This window comes from Ascoidea rubescens, assembly GCF_001661345.1.
Source record: "Ascoidea rubescens DSM 1968 unplaced genomic scaffold ASCRUscaffold_18, whole genome shotgun sequence".
NCBI classification, from domain to species: Eukaryota; Fungi; Ascomycota; class Saccharomycetes; order Ascoideales; family Ascoideaceae; genus Ascoidea; species Ascoidea rubescens.
Genome location: NW_017962930.1, coordinates 178876 through 197672, shown reverse-complemented (window position 1 = coordinate 197672; position 18797 = coordinate 178876). Strand labels below are relative to the sequence as shown.

Below are 18797 nucleotides of genomic sequence, written 5' to 3'. Positions count from 1 at the left end.
GAGTCATGCATCAGAATCAAGCCACATCATAGAAAAACCCTCTGCCGGCGGTCGCTGCTTCATTTCCCGATTGGGCGTGAAGACCTCTGCCACTACCCGGCCGTCGCCCCATGGATGATTTGCTGGAGAACGAAAGCAATATCCACTGAATAGATCCATCCTCCTTCCCAAACCTCCACTGGCAACTGTTCCATCAATGGATGAATAGACTGCTCTGCAAATTGATCTGGATACTCTTTGAATCATGCTCAACAGCCCTGCCTGCCATGTTAACACCTCGTTATTTGACAATGCTCCTGATGCCAACGGCAACACCACCACTCCAGCTGAGAATCCTGAAAAGATAAACAACAGCATCAACCATGGCATTAACCATAGTATTACTCACAATGTTAACCATAGTATTAACAATATTGCTAATAAAGACAACAGTTTGCCCATGGATCCTAACAAAAATATCGCTATCGCCAATAAGCCTGAGAACAATACCAAATCGGTTTCTATTGAGGAAAATTCAAATAATAAACCTAATAATAGGCTGAAGAATATAAATTCTAATTCACCCTCTCCAGAAAATCTAATTCGACAAAATGAACCTAATTCAAACAACAATGAAAACAAAACTACACTGCATTCAAATCTGAATAAATCTTCTAGCCAATTTGATTCTAATTTACTGCATCAAACTGAATCCGAACAGACTAATGACACTGAAAAGACTCAAAGCAATGAAAGTAATGAAAGTAATGAAAGTAACGAAAGTAATGAAGGCAATGAAAAGAGTGAAACAACTAAAAATGAAAAAAATGAGAAAAATGAGAAAAATATAGGAAATAATATTCAAAACGACAAAAAAATTCTTCAAAATGGCGATCATTTAAATAATCAAAATGGCGATCGTTTAAATCTTTCTATAACCCATGAAATCTCAAATAATCAAAATACCACTCAAACTGATCCCCAAAATAATCCTCAAAATAATATCAAAAATATACAAAAAGCCTCTCAAATCACAAATAATAAAATCACAAATGGAATAATATCCTTTAAGGATTCAAATATTGATATAAATACAACTTCAATTCAAGAAAATCTCCTCAATTCCCCTAAAGATAAAACCAATAACGAAAATAAAATTCATAATTCAAATCAAAATAATCAAAATAATCAAAATAAAAATCAATCTAAAAATGACATTAAAAGTGACATTAAGATAAACAATATAAATAAAAATAAAAATGAAAATGAAATTGAAAACAAAAACAAAAACAAATCTACAAACAAAGCAAAAAATGAAAACAAAAATGAAATTGAGAATGAAAATGAAAATAAAAATAAAAATAAAAATAAAAATAAAAATAAAAATAAAAATAAAAATGAATCTATAGAAAAAACAGAAAACGAAAAAAAAATCGATCACATACTGAATTTCGAACAAGATTCCAATAATTTAATATTCTCGGTTTCTTCGTTCTTCAATGAATCATCACCCTATTTCCAATTTTTATCTTACTCAATTTTATTAATATTAAAAAGGCTTTCCATCAAACCAGATTCAAACTATCCTCTTGAATTTCTAACTTCTTTAGCATCTACATATTTTGATAAACTATTCAAATCCTTACATAAAATAACTGAAGCTCAAAGACGACATAACCCCACTCTATCCGATCTAAAACTATGCTTAATCCAAAATGATATATCTATTAATAGCTTGTCAGAAGAAATCAACACAAGCAACCTTCTATTTTCCAAAATAAACAAAGATTTCTCAAATATAAACTCGATAGTCTCAAATTACTCAAATACTTTAACCTTAATACCAAATGTTACTCATCTGATTGATAAAAACTTTAGAAATGATTACCAGCAGACAATAAATTATTTATTAAAACCTGCAAGAAGGAAAAAAAGAAAAATATACATTCCAAAATATTTTCCTGATTTCCCTCCAGAATACACCTATAAATCAACTCCCCAATTTACCCCGTTTATTAAAGATGAAAAGACACTAAAAGAAAAATTAGTTGAAGAAAGTGACATTGGTTCAAAAACGTTGGGAAATTTTATAAAAAATATAAAATCCATAAAGAAACGTAGACGAAAAGGAAGCAAATTTAATTTCGAAGATGAATATGATTTGTTTTCTAATGAATCAGATTTAAATGATACTAATGACATTATAGATGTTGATGAAACCATCAAAAACATAAAAGACACACCAAAAATTGTTCAGTCTATTTCTGAAATTAAAGATTCTATTGTTAACACGGACTTGAATTCTAATTCTAATTCTAATCCAGACACCTCTGTAAAATTACAAAAAAACTCTTTACATGTTAAGCTTAAAATTGGTGCTACAACATTGGAAACCTCACAATCTTCAGCAATTTCTAATACCACAGAGGAAAAGCAGTTTCCTCCTATATTAATAAATCAGCAGATAAAACCTTTGGATATACAAAAATATGCTAAAGAACATTTATTAATTAAAGAAAGAAGAAAGTATAATCGACAGAAAGTAATATCACTGCATGAAAATAATCCATATATACGAATTGCCAGGATAATAGGGCCTACAATACAACGAAGGCCGGAAAAAAATACAACCACAAATATACTTCAGAATTTGTATAAAAAAGAAGTTAGCTCGATTTATAATAGTATTAAGGCTCAAAAGATTCACAAAAGAAGGAGAACTACTAAAAAAATTGAAGAAGAAAAAAGGAAAGCTGAAGAAGAAAAGAAAAGGCAAGAAGAAGAACAAAGAAAACAAAAAGAAATTGAGGCCAAATTTGACAATGGAATTGAATTTGATTTTGATGATACTATGATTGGCGGTAATACCAGTCATAAGACAACAGATGACATTGGCTTTAATTTTGAAAGTGATAGTAGTGATGATGAAAATTATTTAAATAAGCTATTAACTGACAATGCCGATTCCAAAATTAAAACTAGTTTAGTAGAAGAAAAAACAGATGATAGAATAAGCAATCCCATAGACACTAAGGATATCAGCAATTCCATGGATACTAAGGATATCAACAATTCTAATAATGAAAGTACTGTTATGGGGGACTCAAAGATTGAAAACTCATCAAAAGGTGAAATAATAGAATTTGATATTTCAGATCATGATTTTAATGAAGAAGAGGAAGAAGAGAGTGATTCTGAGCTTCAAAACATGATTAATTCTGAGATTAGACCAGAAAGTTTGAATACCATCTCTGAAGATTCAAAGATTTTAGATAATAAAACAGAAATTTCAAATACAATTAATCAAATCCTAGATAATAAACAAGCTACAAGTAACAAGGCTGGAGAACTTGAATTTCCCGATTTTGATCCTGATGCTTCTATAAAAGATGATGATGAGGATGAAGTTGATGACTGGGAAGATCTTTTGTAAAGATATTGTATTATTATTATTATTATTATTAAAAATTTTTGTAGATTAGCTTTGAGCATAGAATTATTGATTTGCATTAAAGGTAAAAGAAAATTCATTTAAAAAGTAAACAAAACAAAACAAAATAAAATATTTAACTAATATATATTTAATAAAGATCATTTAAGGTGTACTTATAAAATATTTAATAAAAATTATGATTGAAAGTATTTATGATTGAAAGTATTTAGGATAGAATTTTTAATAAACAATGAGGAAATGTCAAAAGCAAATTGAAAAAATAAAATGCATATAATTATAGTATGGAAATTGAATATTGGTAAGGAAAATAAAATAGGAATTGATAAAAAAAACAAAAAAAAACAACTCATTCTATGAAATGATGATATTAAAGACTATAAAGATTGATTGGGTATAGCAAAGAAAAAGAAAGAAAGAAAGAAAGAAAGAAAGAAAGAAAGAAAGAAAGAAAGAAAGAAAATGGGTAAAGATTTGATATTTTTATGTTAAATCCATTATTCCTTTCATATTTTCATATACTAAATAACTTATACTTACAGCTGGACAGACTTTAGCTAAGTTGGGCACTAAACCTTTGAATAGACCAGCATAACCTTCTCTCTTTATTGTTTGAACAAAAACATCACCTATACCAGTATATTTATAAGGATGAGCAAAAGTTCCTTGGGCTTGTAATCTTGTTCTTAATAAATTTACAGGATAAACAAAAGTTGCACCTACAGTACCAGAAAAGGCCCCCATAGGTAATACGATAAGATTACTTAATTTTACATCTTCTTCTGGAATGTTTAGTTTTATTGCTTCTCTCAGTATCATATATTTCTTAAGTGAAGAAAAAGTGCCTAAATCAATAGCAGCATAAGGGAAAATACCGGCGACTCCAACAATAACACCTCTATAAAACAATTTCAAACCTCCTTGGGAGTACATTTCTTTAGCAGTTGCAGTTAATAGTTGGAAGCCCTTGAGTTCAGTGTCCAATTTAGCACATTGAACTCTGTATTTGAGAGTATCAATTGGGTAAACAGCGAATTGGGATACTACACCACCAATTCCACCAGCCAAATAGGTTGAGACTCTTGATAAGTGAGAGGTGTCTTTTACACCTTCGATTTTTGCTAAAAAACGTTTTGTAGCTTCAAATGAACCGAATTTCATTGCAGCTTCAGGAAAGACTTTTAAGACGTTTAGGCCATTTCCAACATAAAAACCTCTCAAACCGCCTTGTCTATAGATGGAAGTTGCAGCTTTAACAAGAGGAGATTTGATTTTATCGATTGGAGGATGGTTTTTGCCTGTTTTAGCTATTTCTTCTTTGGAGTGTATTATTGTTGAGGACAAATCTGTTCTGGCGATTAAGAAAACTTTCAATCTATCAAATGGAGCAGTGCAGGTTCTGGAAACGACGCCAGCCATACCACCAGCTAAAAAGTAGCCAAACCCTCTTATAAAGTCATTGATGAGGGTCATATCACCTTCAGATGATAAATCTATGTCTTCATTGAAATAATGAAAAGCAGTTTTCAATCTTGAGCCGTAATTTCTGGGCATAAACAAAAGAAAATCTCTCCATTGATTATAAGTGATATAACCATGGTTATCTTTGTCTAACTTTTGGTAAAATTGGTTAATAATTTTATCATTGGCATTGATATTTAAAGTCTTGTGTAAATAAGATTGGATATCGAATTTGTTTAGTTTTCCATCGTTATCAGTATCCATTTTGGTGAATGCAGAGGAAATTTGGGATTCAGCATTATTTAAATAAATTTTAAAATCATCAAAGGAAATCGTGCTATCATTATTGGAGTCTATAATTTTAAAAATTGCTTCAATATGTTGGTTTGAATCCTTTAAAGGATGGTTTGAGGCTTCGAAAACTTTTTTAAAAGAAGTTAGATCAATTGAACCTTTATTTTCAGCATCAATTTGTCTGAAAAGATTTCCTAAACTCGACAATCTGGAACCATCGTTATTACTCATTTTTTGAATGTAATAGCAGAGTGAAGAAGCCAAAGGAGAGCAGTAAAAGCAGCAAAAACAATAAACAGAGAAGAAGCAATAACGTTATATGGAGACAGATAAATCTTATTGGAGTTGGGGCTGAAAAAAAATCGATGATGAAATTTAGTTTGGAGATGTTAGTGCTTTGTAAAAGTATGTATTTTATTGGAAGAAGATAAAGTTGGACCAGGAGAGAAAACGCAGGGAAAACAGCAAACGAGAAATACAACCGTTGTATAGAAGATGGAAAGACAGTATTATTTTTGTTATTGGCTAGCACTTTGTAATATAAACATTTCTGGTATCAAATCCTTCCATTATTTTCGTATCAGAAAGAAAAGAAAAGAAAAGAAAAAGATGGTTAAAACGATAGTCTGTAGGAGAGATTGCTTTTTCTCCATTAAGTTTTCGCTGTGAAAAATAAAAAAACTAATTCGATAAGACGGGAGGCATTACCCGGACGCACCTCCACCGAAAACACACCACAGCGGAAGCCCGGATTAGAAAACGCGTGATTGGCCGTTCTGCACACCACTGCGGAATCGCTGCGGTGTGTCGGTATACCACGGGAGCACCCGGAAGTCACATCTGCTTAGCTAAGCATTTATACACGTGTTTTCACAGGTTTTGTCACATGCAAACAAGCCAAGTTTGCCGTGCGCAAACCCTGCGTTTGTGAGCCGCTTGCAACAGGCCAAGCCATACAAAACGCAAGGAAAGCTTGTTTCTCCAGCTGCTTTCTGGGAATAACTCAAGTATCGAACATGGCAAACTTTATTTGGTGTCTTGACAGGTATAAAGCAACAATTTGTATTTACTTTTTTGCAAAAAATTGAATTCATATAAGAGCCTATTTTTTTCCTTGGGATGTTAATTCTGGACATGCAGTTAAACTAGTATCTTAATTGTCATTCATAAGCTTGAATACAAAGATTAATAGAGGAATATCAATAAAGGCGATGTCAAACCCGCCCATCAAAAAAGATGATTTTACTTCATCTTCCCAAGACCTTGAAAATGAAATAACATTTGCAACCGACGTCGAAAAAAATACAAAAGAGATCAATGTTGAATCAAAACATGCCGAAAATTCATTAAAGCGAGACCTCAAGGCTAGACACTTGTCAATGATTGCCATTTGTGGTGCTCTTGGTGTTGGTTTACTTATAGGAACAGGAAATGTACTCAAAAAAGCTGGCCCAGGCTCTCTTTTCATCAGTTATTCTTTGGTTGGTTTAATTGTTACCACCGTAATGACAGCCATTGGTGAAATGGCAACCTATCTCCCCATGCGTCAAAGTTACACAGGATTTTCTGCTCGTTATGTTGATCCATGCTTGGGTTTTGCTTTCGGTTGGATCGTTGCATGTGGTAGTTTATTAGGTCCAGCCAATGAATTTGTTGCTGGTGCTATGGTGATGAATTATTGGATTCCAACCGATAAAGTTAATGCTGGAGTATGGGTAGCAATAATGATTGTTTTTGCTACTTTAATCAACTATTTTGGTGTGAAGTGGTATGGAGAAATTGAATTCTGGTTATGTGCAATCAAAGTTGTTGTTATATTAGCCGTTATATTTATGATGCTTGTTTTAATGTTGGGAGGAGGCCCAGATCATGACAGAAAGGGCTTTCGTTATTGGAAGAATCCTGGTGCGTTTGCAGAGTATAAAAACAATAATGTGTTTATCAGTGGAAATACCGGCAGATTAGTGGCCTTTACTTCTTCAATTGTTAATGCTGTTTTTGCTTATGTTGGCATTGAAAATGTTGGAACTTTGGTTGGTGAATCCCAAAATCCAAGAAGAAACATTCCAAGAGCTGTTAAATTGGCTTTCTATCGCATAATCCTATTTTATGTCATCTGCACTTTGTTATTGGGCTGTAATGTTCCATTTAACAGTCCCTTATTAAAGAATGCTACAAGTGCCACAACTTCTGCTGCTGCTTCTCCATTTGTTGTTGCAATTAGACTTGCAAAAATTTCAGGTTTGGATCATGTTCTTAATGGTGCTCTTTTGATCTTCTGTTTTTCCTCTGGAAACACTGGTTTTTATAATTGCTCACGTACTTTGTACAGTTTGGCCAACAGAAATCAGGCTCCAAAACTTTTTCTCAAAACTAATAAAAAGGGTGTTCCAATCTATGCATTGGCCACAGCTGTTTTGTTCAGTATGACGGGTTTCATGTGTGTTTCTGAAAAGGCTGATGTTGTATTTGAATATTTTGTTTCATTTATTTCAAGTCTTGGTGTTATGAAGTGGATTTCTGTTCTTATTACTCATATTGCTTTTATGAATGCTTTGAAAGCTCAAGGAGTTAGTCGTGCAACTTTGGTATACAAATCTCCTTTCCAACCATATGCTAGTTATATTTCACTAGGTGTCTGCATTTTTGTTGCCTTGATTAAAAACTTTACTGTTTTTCTCAAGGGAAATTTTGACATTAAATTGTTCATTACAGGATACATTAACATTCCCTTATTTATCGGCTTAAACTTGGGTTACAAGCTCATTGCAAAATCAAAAAGACTCAAGTCATCAGAAGTCGACTTGGTAACTGGAAAAGATGTCATTGATAAAGAAGAAGATGAATTTCTCGCTGAGCAAGCACACAAAAAAGAACTTAGAGGCGACAAAAAAGACTGGAAATGGATTTATGAACATTCAATTGGTTATTTGTTCTGATCATTCCCATTTTGAGCCGAAAAAAAATATCGTTTGTTTTGAAATTCCGAACTGAATTTTTCATGCAAAAGTCATAAACATTTTACCATCCAAACAATTTTTATATTTAAATAAACGTAACCAATATATATATTATATCTCAACAATAAACAAATCTAAGCATGCCAATCGAAAAAGCTGTTCCTTTGGTTTTAACCAATCACTTTCTTCCAATAAACTACGCTTTGAATCTTGTTATTAACTACCAAAAAGCAAATTTTCAAGGTGAATTAGCCATTAACCTCACTAAAAATGAGAACAATCACTCAACACCTAAAGTTACTTCAATTACTTTAAATTGTTCAAATATAATTATCATATCTTCGGTTTTCAATTATAATGGCAAATCAGAAAAGGCTAATATAGCTTATGATAGGGATAATGAAAGAGTCACCCTATCAATTAACAATATCGTTCCAATTGATGAAAAATTTCAAATTCAAATCAAATATATGGGTAGAATTAGCAAAATCAAAACCTACCAAGATCCTACAAAAGGAATTTTTCAAACAAATTTTCTTGATGAAGAATCTGGCTTAGCCTCTAACCAGATCATTGCAACTCAGTCTCAAGCTTCTTTTGCAAGATTCATATTCCCATGTCTTGATGAACCTTCTCATAAGGCTTCCATTGAGCTATCAATAACAACTGACAAGAGATTTTTGTGTGCAAGCAGTATGAATCAATTGCAAAAAAATCTTGTCAGTGAGGACAATGTTAAACACATTTTTAAGAAAACTCCTTTGATCGCTACATCAGTTTTTGGTTTTGCATTGGGTGATTTTGATTATGTTGAAAAGTCATTAAAGCTATTAAACAATGAAAGTTTTCCTTTAAGAATCGTTATTCCCAAGGGCCAATTGAATGACTCGCATTATCCTCTTAATTTGACTTCAAAATCTTTGCCGATTTTGGAGAAGATGTTGGGATTCGATTTTCCTTTGCCAAAATTAGATATCGTATTTTTGCCATTTTTATCTGATGGTGCGATGGAGAACTGGGGATTAATTTTCATCCAGTCAACTTTATTAACACAATCTCAAGATCAGTTGGAACAAGTGATCATCCATGAACTAGTTCATCAATGGTTTGGAAACTTAGTAACTTTGGATGAATGGCACCATTTGTGGCTAAATGAGTCTTTTGCTACATGGATGGCAAATCAAGTGATTAACAAAATGAATAACAGCCTGAATATATGGACTGAAAAAATAGAGGAAATGGAATCTGTGATGGAGCAAGACTCTGTTTTCGAAAAAGATTTATCGATTAATAGCACTGTTTTTATGCTCAGCTCAAATTACAAAGAGATTAAATCTACTCAGGATATTTTTGAAAATTATTCGTATGAAAAAGGCATTTTTTTGCTTAGGATGTTATCAAATATATTTCAAAATGAGAATTTTTTAGATTCAGATATTAATAAATTTTATGAACATATAAAACTATTTTTGGAAAGGGAAAAATTTAAATCCTTTAAACCAATTGATCTCTGGAAATTTTTAAATCCATTTTCAGATTATGATATTCAAGGTTTTATGAATACTTGGACTAGATTACCTGGTATTCCAATTGTTTTAGTTGATTCATTAGAAGATGGTAAAATCAAGGTGGAACAACACCGCTATATCAAACCTACTGAACAAGTATCTTTAGATCAGCTAAAATTAACTGAAGATATTCCCTTTCATATTCCATTAGCAATTAAATTAAAAAACTCCAAATTCGATCGATCATTATTAACAGACCGAAAACTAGTATTGGATTTGAAAAAAGAGAAATTTTTGAAATTAAATGCAAATAAAATTGGATACTATAGGGTCAAGTATAATAATGTAAGTTTTTATGATTGCTTATCTGCGTCCATCAGTGAATTGAGCAGTTTGGATAATATTAATTTGCTTTTGGATATAGAGGAATTTTTGTTTAGCAATTCCCAATATATAAAAGAGAAAGATATTGAAATTAGAGGATTTTTTAAATTAATTAATTTTTATGTGAGACAAGAAAAATTTAAAGAAAAAGTTGATTATAAGGTTTTGAGCGTTTATTTAAGAATATTGCAAAATATCGACACTGCTATCAGATTTTATTCAACAAGAATCAATTTGAATGGATTTCAAAAATGGTTAGACGATATAATGTTAAAGTTGTATTTGAATATTGGGGAATGGCCAATCAATTATAATTTGAATATTAACTCATTGGCAGAGATTGAGAGTAGAAAGTTTATTATGATGTTAGGTGTAAATGTTGATGAAATTAATGGATATTGTAGAAAATTGTTTAAATCTTTGAACCATGGACCCAAAAATTCAGTTCCCAAAAATTTAGTTGCTCCAGTTTTAAATAATTTATCATTTAACTCAAATAGCGAGAAAGAATTCAAGAAGATTTTGCAATTGACTACAAGATCATCATCGATTCTTGTAAACAATATCAGTGAGTCTAATGCCAACGTATTAGATATTCAAAATTCTGCTATTGGATCTTTAGGATTCACTAAAGACCTCGATATTTTTGGGAAAAAGGTGTTAAACTTTGTTAAAACAAATTTCGATTCAAAAGGGATAGAGTTGGCACTCATTGGAACTAATTATAAGAAACAAAGCAAAAAAGTTGAAATCTTATGGAATTGGTTAAAATTAAACTATAAAGGATGGTACCCTAAAACATTGAGAGAAGGGTCAGAATCTGGTAAAGAAATAAGCATTAAGTTGAATAATATTATTGAAATTGTATTTAAAGCGAAGTATATGAATGGAAGCGTAAGTGATGTGGACGAGTTTATTAAGAGAGATAAAAGTAGCAAATTAAAAGAAATCTATAAAGAAATAAAAGAAAGCCAGAAAGATTTGGCTGAAATTGGAAAAAGCATAACTGGAGATTTTTGGAACTGATCAATCTGCAATCGTCTCGATAAAACTATCAAACACAAGTGGGCCTACACTAACTGGATATAGAGGCTCAATTGCAATTTTGCTCTTGTTTTTGTTATATATGGTATTAGTTTGGGGATTTACAATATTTTTTGAATAGTTTAATACCCAATTATTGTCATTTTTGTTGATATGTGCTTCACCTGTAGTTTCTAGAAATATTTCAAAAGTAGAGCTCTCATCTGCATTTGGGTCTCTTTTGTTCTTATCGTCTATCACTGATAACAACTGAAAAACATAGGCTCTAAAATTCTCATAAATAATATCCCAGGTTAAATTGAACTCCTTTGACAAAGTTTTCTTTATGATCTTCGGATCATTAACGACATAAAAATTATTCAAATCAATAACGAGTCGTTCGGTTATTTCCTTTTTTTCTCTGTTTTTGAAAATCACCAAAGAGAGTCGCTGGAAATTGTTTTTGTTTTTGGGGTCGTTGGGTGTTAAATTGACATTGATTAGATTTCTAATAAAGTTGAGAACAAAATCGTCCTGCCATTTAAGCACTTTGGGGTTTCGATTGACTGGAACCACTAGCCCCATATAGTTGTATTTGTTCAAGCTGAAGGAATGTTTGGGGTACAATCCCTTATAGAAGCATACGATGTTGAGCCAGTTTTTCAAAAAGTCGCCAAAAAGAACGTATAGATTGTAGGGGGTTAGAGGAAGACTCCCATCTTTATTTAGCTGTGGTTCCAAATCAACAAAGAGTGTTGTCGATGCCATTTGCTGGATATCTGTTGAAGTTGCACTTTTTCTTTTCTGAGTTTTTTCTCTTTTCGGTTTTTGATTCTGGACCCAGAAAGCCATTTATGAGGATCCAATGCAGTTACACGTCTTCACGCATTCATCCGCGTCTCTGGTTTGCTCTTTTCTCGCTTCTTTCTGTTTTCTTATCAAAGAGGGATAAGCAGCAGAAACAGGAGCACTCAGAGTAATCATGTCTGATCCACTGGTAGATTTCCTTATCCAACTAAATCAGGACAAGTTTAAGATTCCTTTGGAACTTTGCAAGAAGAACTTCAAAGATATCCAGAGAATCCAGGAAAAAGAGATCAGCACTATTGATAAAACCCAGCTAGAGTACAACAAAAAAAAAAAGAAGACCAAGAAAGGAAGCCACCTCCAGCTTCAAATTAATAATGTTGATAATTTAATTAGAAATCTTGAGAATTTTGAAAAAAAACTATCCAACAAACTAGTCTTTCAAAACGACTATATGAGCAGGATTGAGGCAAGAATTCAAAGTTTTAATGAATTAAAACAGATCAAAACAAACGAGCCAATATCTAAAAACTTAATCACTGGTGACAGCAAAGATTATCACTACAATTTCAACAAAGATTCTAACCCAAAGAAAGTAAATCTTGATAACAATTTGTTGTTGAACAATTGGTACAAAAACCAAATCAACATTCTAATTGCTGAGTACCTTTTAAAGACGTCCTCATTTACCAATCTACCCCCAAACTTTTTCAAGCAGCCATTTACTAGGGACTCTTATATCGGAGAACTTAAAGAGGATTTAAATCAAAATTTGGAAAATTTGGAAAATAAAAATGAGCATGAACATAAACATGAACATGAACATGAACAAGAAAATAAGAATGAACATAAACCTGAAAATGAAAATTCGGTTAATGCTGCCTTGTTATTTATAAGAGAGAAAAACCTCTTTGATCAAATCGATTACGATCCCATTATTAAAGTTAACTTAATTTCTAACGATATTTTAGTGAAAAGAAATTTAAAAAATTTACACATTTGGGTAAAAGAAAATAACAATTTTTTGAAGAAAATCAACTCCAATTTGAAATTTCAGTTATATTTTCAATTTTACATTGAAATCATAAAAAGCATTGCCACAAATTCAGATGAAACTTCGTCACTGGGAAATGACGTTTATAGAAGAGCAGTATCATTTTTAAATGCAGAGCTAATTCCAATAAATAATGAAAATTTTAACAAATTTTTTAACGAAATAAAATTGGCCGGTAGTTTAATGATCATCCCTCCCCAATTGATAAAAAATTTTATTATGTTTGAAAAAAATCAAGAAATTTCTTCTATAACTGCTGACATAAATCACAATTATTATTCAAGCTCTCATTATTTAAATTTCGAGAAAAACTTCAACTCTAATATTCAATCTGATGATATAAATTCATCAAATTTGCTTTCGAATTTAACTAAATTTTACAAATTGGTATCTTATAAAAGATACAACTATTTAAACGAATTGTTTATAAATAACTATAATCAACTATACGGCTTGTCAGATGATAATAATTTGCTAATATACCTTTCATTGGGTCTATCTGTTTTGAAAACAAGGTCCTGTATTAGCAACTCTGAACTAAAAAACTATCATCCTCATTCAAATCCTTACTTGAACTCTTTACAAGTTCATTCTGCCAGTCATCAAAAATCACCCAAAAAACCATTTCACCGTATCAATCAAGACGCTCAAAATCATAAACTTAGACTTCAAAAGTTGAAAAATATCGAACTAAAGTCAAAATGCAAAAATTGCCCTATCTGTTCCTCTTATCAAGTAATTAAGTTAGCAAAAAATCTTCCATATGCTCACAATATAAAATCCAACTTGGATTTTTTTTACAAAGATCCTATTAATTTACCTAACGGCAATATTTTCGATCAACCTAAATTGTTCAAATTTAATAATATCTTAGTTGACAAGTTTTTAAAAAAATTCAACCTATTAGAAGTCTTGAAAAATGACATAAAATTAAACTACAACCCTAAAATATTTGCAGCTAAATCCAATTCCAATATTGGTTCAACTATTCCCGGTATAGAATTCTCTATTGTTGGCTTTTTACATGAATGGTTTCAAAAAAATATTATTTCGATTAATAACTCAGAGCATAATGATTTTATTGAATCTCAAATAATCAGTTGGTTAGATTATTCCAATTCTGACTCAAACCCAAATTTAGTACATCTTCCTGAAATAAAGCATCTTCAACCAAAAGATAAAAATAACGATAAAGAAAAAGATAATGATGACAATGATGATACTGAAGATGAAGCATTAGAAGAAAAAAACAATAATGTGGAAACTCAAAAAAAAACTGTCGGTAATTATAATTTTTCTAGTGAGGATGTTGGAAAGCTGATTAAAAATTTTGCAAAGAAAGCCACGAAGGATCTTAGTTTGGTTGATATTGACGCCATTATCAGAGAGTATATTCTTAGTGGACACTTTGTTACCTGGACCTATCTTTTAATCATTGATCCCTTGACTGGAGAGAAGTTCAAAGGTGATTCTTATTCAAAAGTATTTCCGACTTAAAAATAATAATCAAACAGCCTCATATACAAATGCTAAGAATCCATATCTTTTTTTGTCTTTTGCTCTTCTCGTTTTTTTTGTTGGGAAAACTTTTCGTATATAAATTTATTTATTTTGATCATCATTTTATGAATGTTTTTTAGGAATCTAAACAATATACATATATTAATTTTCAATAATTAAGGTAAAAAAAAAACTGTAAATAAAAGAAAAGAAATTATGCATAGAATGATACGGATTTTGATTTTCTTGCTTGAACTTCACCAATTGCTTCAACAAAATCTTCATGCTTAATACTGTTTTGACCATTTCTTAAGGCAATCATCCCTGCTTCAACAGCAACAGCTTTTAATTGAGCGCCATTGAATTCATCAGTACTTCTTGCTAATTCTTTCCAATTTATCAAAGAGTCGCATTTCATTTTCCTGGCATGGATCTGCAAAATCTGTGATCTAGCTTCTTCAGTGGGCAAAGGAAATTCAATTTTTCTATCTAATCTACCAGATCTTAATAAAGCAGGATCAAGAACATCAACCCTATTTGTGGCTGCTAATACTTTGACTCTATCATCGGAACCAAAACCATCCAATTGATTCAATAACTCTAACATTGTTCTTTGAACTTCTCTATCACCAGATTTGTCAGAATCAAATCTTTTAGTACCGATAGCATCCAATTCATCTATGAATATAATAGTTGGAGCTTTTTCTTTGGCTAAAGCAAAGGCATCACGAACTAATTTTGCACCATCACCAATGTACATTTGAACCAACTGAGGAGCTGCTAATTTCAAAAAAGTAGCGTTTGATTGTGCAGCACAAGCTCTTGCTAGCAAAGTTTTTCCGGTACCTGGAGGACCATACATTAAAGCACCCTTTGGGGGTTTAATACCAATTGTTTTAAATTTATCAGCCTGTTGCATTGGTAACACTACGGCTTCTACTAATTCCTCAATTTGTTTGTCTAAACCACCAATGTCATTATAACTTTCCGTTGGCTTTTCATCGACTTCCATTGCTTTAACTCTTGAGTCATATTCTGCGGGTAAAGTATCTAATATCAAATAAGAGTCTTTATTGACACCTATTAAATCATTTGGTTTTAAAGTAGCAGGATCGACCAAACCAATCATTGGTAAGAACACAGTTTGTCTAGTTGTAGTTCTTATGACAGCAGATTTTCCTACTCTTGTAGAATCCAAATCGATATTTGCACCTTCAGTCTTAGCACTTTCATCTGCTTCCAAATCTAATAATTCAACAACATTTGCAACCAAGTATGGTAAAACTTTGTTATTAGAAATTTTCTCCTGGTTATCTTTAATTTTTTCAAGCATTGTTGACTTTTCATGATTCAATCTTTGAACTTCTGATTTCATTACTCTGATATCATTTTCCAAAAGCCTTGCTCTGTTTTTAATATCTGAAGCTGAAGAGTTTAATAATTCCCTTAATATTTCTTCATCTGGATCAACTTCTTCTTTTTTTGGAGTTTGTGAATTTTCATTGTTGTTAGAATTTACCAACGAGTCTAAATCTTCCAAAGTTGACATTGTGAGTTTAAAAAGTGGAAAAGTATTGATTGAGGTAGTAGTTACAAGCTGGATCCAGAATCAACTACAAATTGGCAAGGTAGTGCAAGATAGATTGCAAATATTGGAGTTGGTTAATGCTGATTGCCACTCTTTGACGAATTTCTTTGATTTTGAGATGAAATCTCTCTTTTTGTAGTACGGATTTTGCCAATCCGCGTGTGGAAAATCCGTGAGAAGATTAAAAGAAGTAAATGGATATAATATTAAGTGGGCCATTAGCAAGAAAATAAAAGAAATAAAAAATGAATTAGAGCTATGTAATTATTGACTAGAATGAGATCGTAAGAAGAGAGAAATTTTTTTTTTACAAATTGAGATTATTTTTTGGAAACCGGTTTTGTTTCGGGTTCTGCTTCATCTTCAGTGTCGGTATTTATATCAGACCAATCTTCTTCTTCTTCTTCTAGACTAGAATCTAAATCTGAATCTGAATCTGAATCTGAATCTGAGTCATTAGCGCTCTTTTTAACCTTTTCGCCCCTTAGTTGAGCCATTACACCAGCAAGTGAGTCCTCATCAGGATCTTCAATTTCATATTGATCTGTTTGTTCTTCTATTTTTGGTTCTTCGACAGTCATTATAACAGGGAAATCTAGATCGCAGCCAAAATAATCGGAATGGAAAATTCTTATTCTGAATTGGTAATTGCCAGGTTTGGGAGGAGTGGGTTGTGTGAGAGGAATCTTAAAAGTTCCTACTATTAGCTTGTTATTTTTATCTAGATCATTATTATCATTTAAAGCGTTGATTGAGGATTTGTATTCATCGAGGGATAATTCCAAGTTTTGTAAAGATAAGTTTTCATAAGTTGAAGCTGGATCGGCTAGTTTACCATCTTTTTGTAAAAGTAATAGAGCGATGTAGTTTGATTTTCTAGTTCCCGGGAAGAAGGGAGAATGAGCGGTTGGTAATTCAGGTTGAGATTTTGTTGATTTGTAAGGGTCTCTAAGAGAGTCCATTGTTTCAACTTCGTGTAATAAAGAAGATGGGAAATTTTGAGTGTTTGGGTTACCATGATGAGCAGGAGATTTGACAAGGACTTTTATGATTAAGTGAGAAGAGGCGTTTGGCGGAACCACAGATTCACCAGGCACCGCAAAATAGGCCTTTAACAATTTTAGGATGGGATATTCTTTGGAGATGAATTCGATTGTTGAATCAAGTTTTGCGTCATCAGAGATACCTAAAGTTATTTTTTGTTGGTCTTTTGGTAAGGATAGTAATTTGCCTAAAGTGTGAACATTTGACAGTTTGACAGACTCAAAATTGACGTTTGGAAGTTGCAATAATTGCTGTTTTTGAGTGTTTAGAATTGGAACAGCTTGAGAAATGGATTTTAAGATTGTGATAGAAGATACGACCATATCTGTTGATCTAACAATAGAGCCGATATCTATAAGACCGTTTAATAGGGTTGGTAATTTTGAGACGATTTTTAGTTTATTTAGTTCGTCAGTTTTATCGGTTGAGATTGATCTATCAAGGTAAGAATAAATTAAAGATTGTATTTTTGAGGGGGCTAATCTATTGTTGAACATTATTTTGAATTCTTCAGCATTTGATAACCAGGAGATTAGTAATTTGGGAGACATGAGAGTTAAGGGCTCATAGTTTAATATTTTTTTAACAAATAATTCAGCAGTCTTTGAGTGGATACCCTTTTTGGTGTAACTTTTGACGTTGCTCCACCATTTTGTTACTAGGAAGGGGATAATAAAACCAATTAGGAGAAAGTAAAAGATTAATAAAAGAAAACCTTGGGACTCGATTAAGAACTTAGGTAAAGCAATACCTCTTGAGACCGATATTATACCATCTGGATTACCATATTTTTCCAAATTTTCTTTGATGACATCATCAGTCAAGGCCTTGTAGGCGTTATTTATGTTGATGAAAGTTTGTTCGATTTTGTTGATTTCGTCTTGGGATAAGTTTGATTTGTCTACTTTATCTGGATGAAATTTCAAGGACAATTTTCTGTAGTGAGACTTGATTTGTTTTTCAGTTGATTTTGAGTCGATACCGAGGATTTCAAAAGGATCAAAGATACCGGAGGTGGTTGAGTCAGTGTTTGCTAATTTGAAATTGATGTACCTGATTAAAAAAAATATTAGGAAAATGCCAAATAGATTGAATAAGTTTTTGAGATTGAAATACAAGTTTTTTGAATTGAACTTGCTATTAAAACTTTGTAAATGATCATAATTGTACGGTTTGCTGAAGTTTTTAATTTGATCTAGTTTTTTTGCATTTTTTTGCAATTCTCTTTTTGAGGATTGATTGTGTTTAACAATTGAACGAATGGAGGATATGGTGGTGGGAATTACCACTAAAGCAGCCAAACTGAGGGCGAAATATGGCCACGTTTCTGAATTTTCATCATATGTATATTGAGAACTTGACATTATTCTGGTGAACCTGCTTCTCGTGAATCAAAGAAACCAAGTAGAAAAAATATATTATAATATAGAATAGGTTGGAGATTTAGAGGAAGAAAAAGGCTAGCAGGCTGAGGATTGTGAAAAATGAACCCGAAATATTTCCTGCTCATTTCATAACACGTATATTCAACAAAAACACCATGCAACTATACACGTGTTACACGCAATAACATGCGCACAGCACAGCCAGGTGCACTTGACGCAGAATGCACACTAAAGCTTAGTCAGCCATTGATCTGCATTAGACATGCATTAGAGCGCAACTCCAGTCGTGTGGTGCGGGCAGCAGAAGCTATATCCGCTGATGGCACTGGAGACGAGCCTTGTGTGCTGTCAACCGCCAG

General features: G+C 32.1%; 8 protein-coding genes across 8 annotated transcripts; 4 read left to right on the top strand and 4 right to left on the bottom strand.

Moving 5' to 3' along the window:
- Nucleotides 1-187: 187 nt before the first annotated feature.
- On the top strand, nt 188-1318 carry ASCRUDRAFT_77924 (uncharacterized protein; the record flags this gene model as incomplete). The annotated part of the gene is made up of 1 exon (XM_020194067.1): nt 188-1318. A coding segment is annotated over exon 1 (637 nt), but the record flags the coding sequence as incomplete, so codon positions are not given.
- A 2254-nt stretch (nt 1319-3572) lies between these two features.
- Nucleotides 3573-5224, bottom strand: SAL1 (Ca(2+)-binding ATP:ADP antiporter SAL1). The gene has a single exon (XM_020194066.1). The coding sequence runs from the start codon at nt 5153-5155 to the stop codon at nt 3914-3916; it is 1242 nt and encodes a 413-aa protein (XP_020044760.1). The 5' UTR covers nt 5156-5224; the 3' UTR covers nt 3573-3913.
- A 979-nt stretch (nt 5225-6203) lies between these two features.
- On the top strand, nt 6204-8166 carry ASCRUDRAFT_77921 (dicarboxylic amino acid permease). Its single transcript, XM_020194065.1, has one exon. The coding sequence runs from the start codon at nt 6397-6399 to the stop codon at nt 8122-8124; it is 1728 nt and encodes a 575-aa protein (XP_020044759.1). The 5' UTR covers nt 6204-6396; the 3' UTR covers nt 8125-8166.
- Nucleotides 8167-8205: 39 nt separating this feature from the next.
- TMA108 (Tma108p) lies at nt 8206-11553 on the top strand. Its single transcript, XM_020188893.1, has one exon. The coding sequence runs from the start codon at nt 8286-8288 to the stop codon at nt 11061-11063; it is 2778 nt and encodes a 925-aa protein (XP_020044758.1). The 5' UTR covers nt 8206-8285; the 3' UTR covers nt 11064-11553.
- REV7 (Rev7p) lies at nt 10857-11836 on the bottom strand. The gene has a single exon (XM_020194064.1). The coding sequence runs from the start codon at nt 11826-11828 to the stop codon at nt 11064-11066; it is 765 nt and encodes a 254-aa protein (XP_020044757.1). The 5' UTR covers nt 11829-11836; the 3' UTR covers nt 10857-11063.
- Nucleotides 11837-12030: 194 nt separating this feature from the next.
- Nucleotides 12031-13809, top strand: FYV10 (glucose-induced degradation complex subunit FYV10; the record flags this gene model as incomplete). The annotated part of the gene is made up of 3 exons (XM_020189685.1): nt 12031-12462; nt 12709-13506; nt 13618-13809. Coding segments are annotated over 3 exons (1422 nt in total), but the record flags the coding sequence as incomplete, so codon positions are not given.
- Nucleotides 13810-14460: 651 nt separating this feature from the next.
- Nucleotides 14461-16090, bottom strand: RPT5 (proteasome regulatory particle base subunit RPT5). The gene has a single exon (XM_020194063.1). It carries the CDS (start codon nt 15968-15970, stop codon nt 14636-14638), a length of 1335 nt encoding a protein of 444 aa, XP_020044755.1. The 5' UTR covers nt 15971-16090; the 3' UTR covers nt 14461-14635.
- Nucleotides 16091-16221: 131 nt separating this feature from the next.
- Nucleotides 16222-18522, bottom strand: SEC63 (protein-transporting protein SEC63). The gene has a single exon (XM_020194062.1). The coding sequence runs from the start codon at nt 18415-18417 to the stop codon at nt 16330-16332; it is 2088 nt and encodes a 695-aa protein (XP_020044754.1). The 5' UTR covers nt 18418-18522; the 3' UTR covers nt 16222-16329.
- Between the last annotated feature and the right edge of the window lie 275 nt (nt 18523-18797).

Bases quoted from the DNA above. Each gene is read 5' to 3' on its own strand.
- SAL1 (XM_020194066.1), bottom strand. From the start codon at position 5,155: ATGGATACTGATAACGATGGAAAACTAAACAAATTCGATATCCAATCT.
- ASCRUDRAFT_77921 (XM_020194065.1), top strand. From the start codon at position 6,397: ATGTCAAACCCGCCCATCAAAAAAGATGATTTTACTTCATCTTCCCAA.
- TMA108 (XM_020188893.1), top strand. From the start codon at position 8,286: ATGCCAATCGAAAAAGCTGTTCCTTTGGTTTTAACCAATCACTTTCTT.
- REV7 (XM_020194064.1), bottom strand. From the start codon at position 11,828: ATGGCATCGACAACACTCTTTGTTGATTTGGAACCACAGCTAAATAAA.
- RPT5 (XM_020194063.1), bottom strand. From the start codon at position 15,970: ATGTCAACTTTGGAAGATTTAGACTCGTTGGTAAATTCTAACAACAAT.
- SEC63 (XM_020194062.1), bottom strand. From the start codon at position 18,417: ATGTCAAGTTCTCAATATACATATGATGAAAATTCAGAAACGTGGCCA.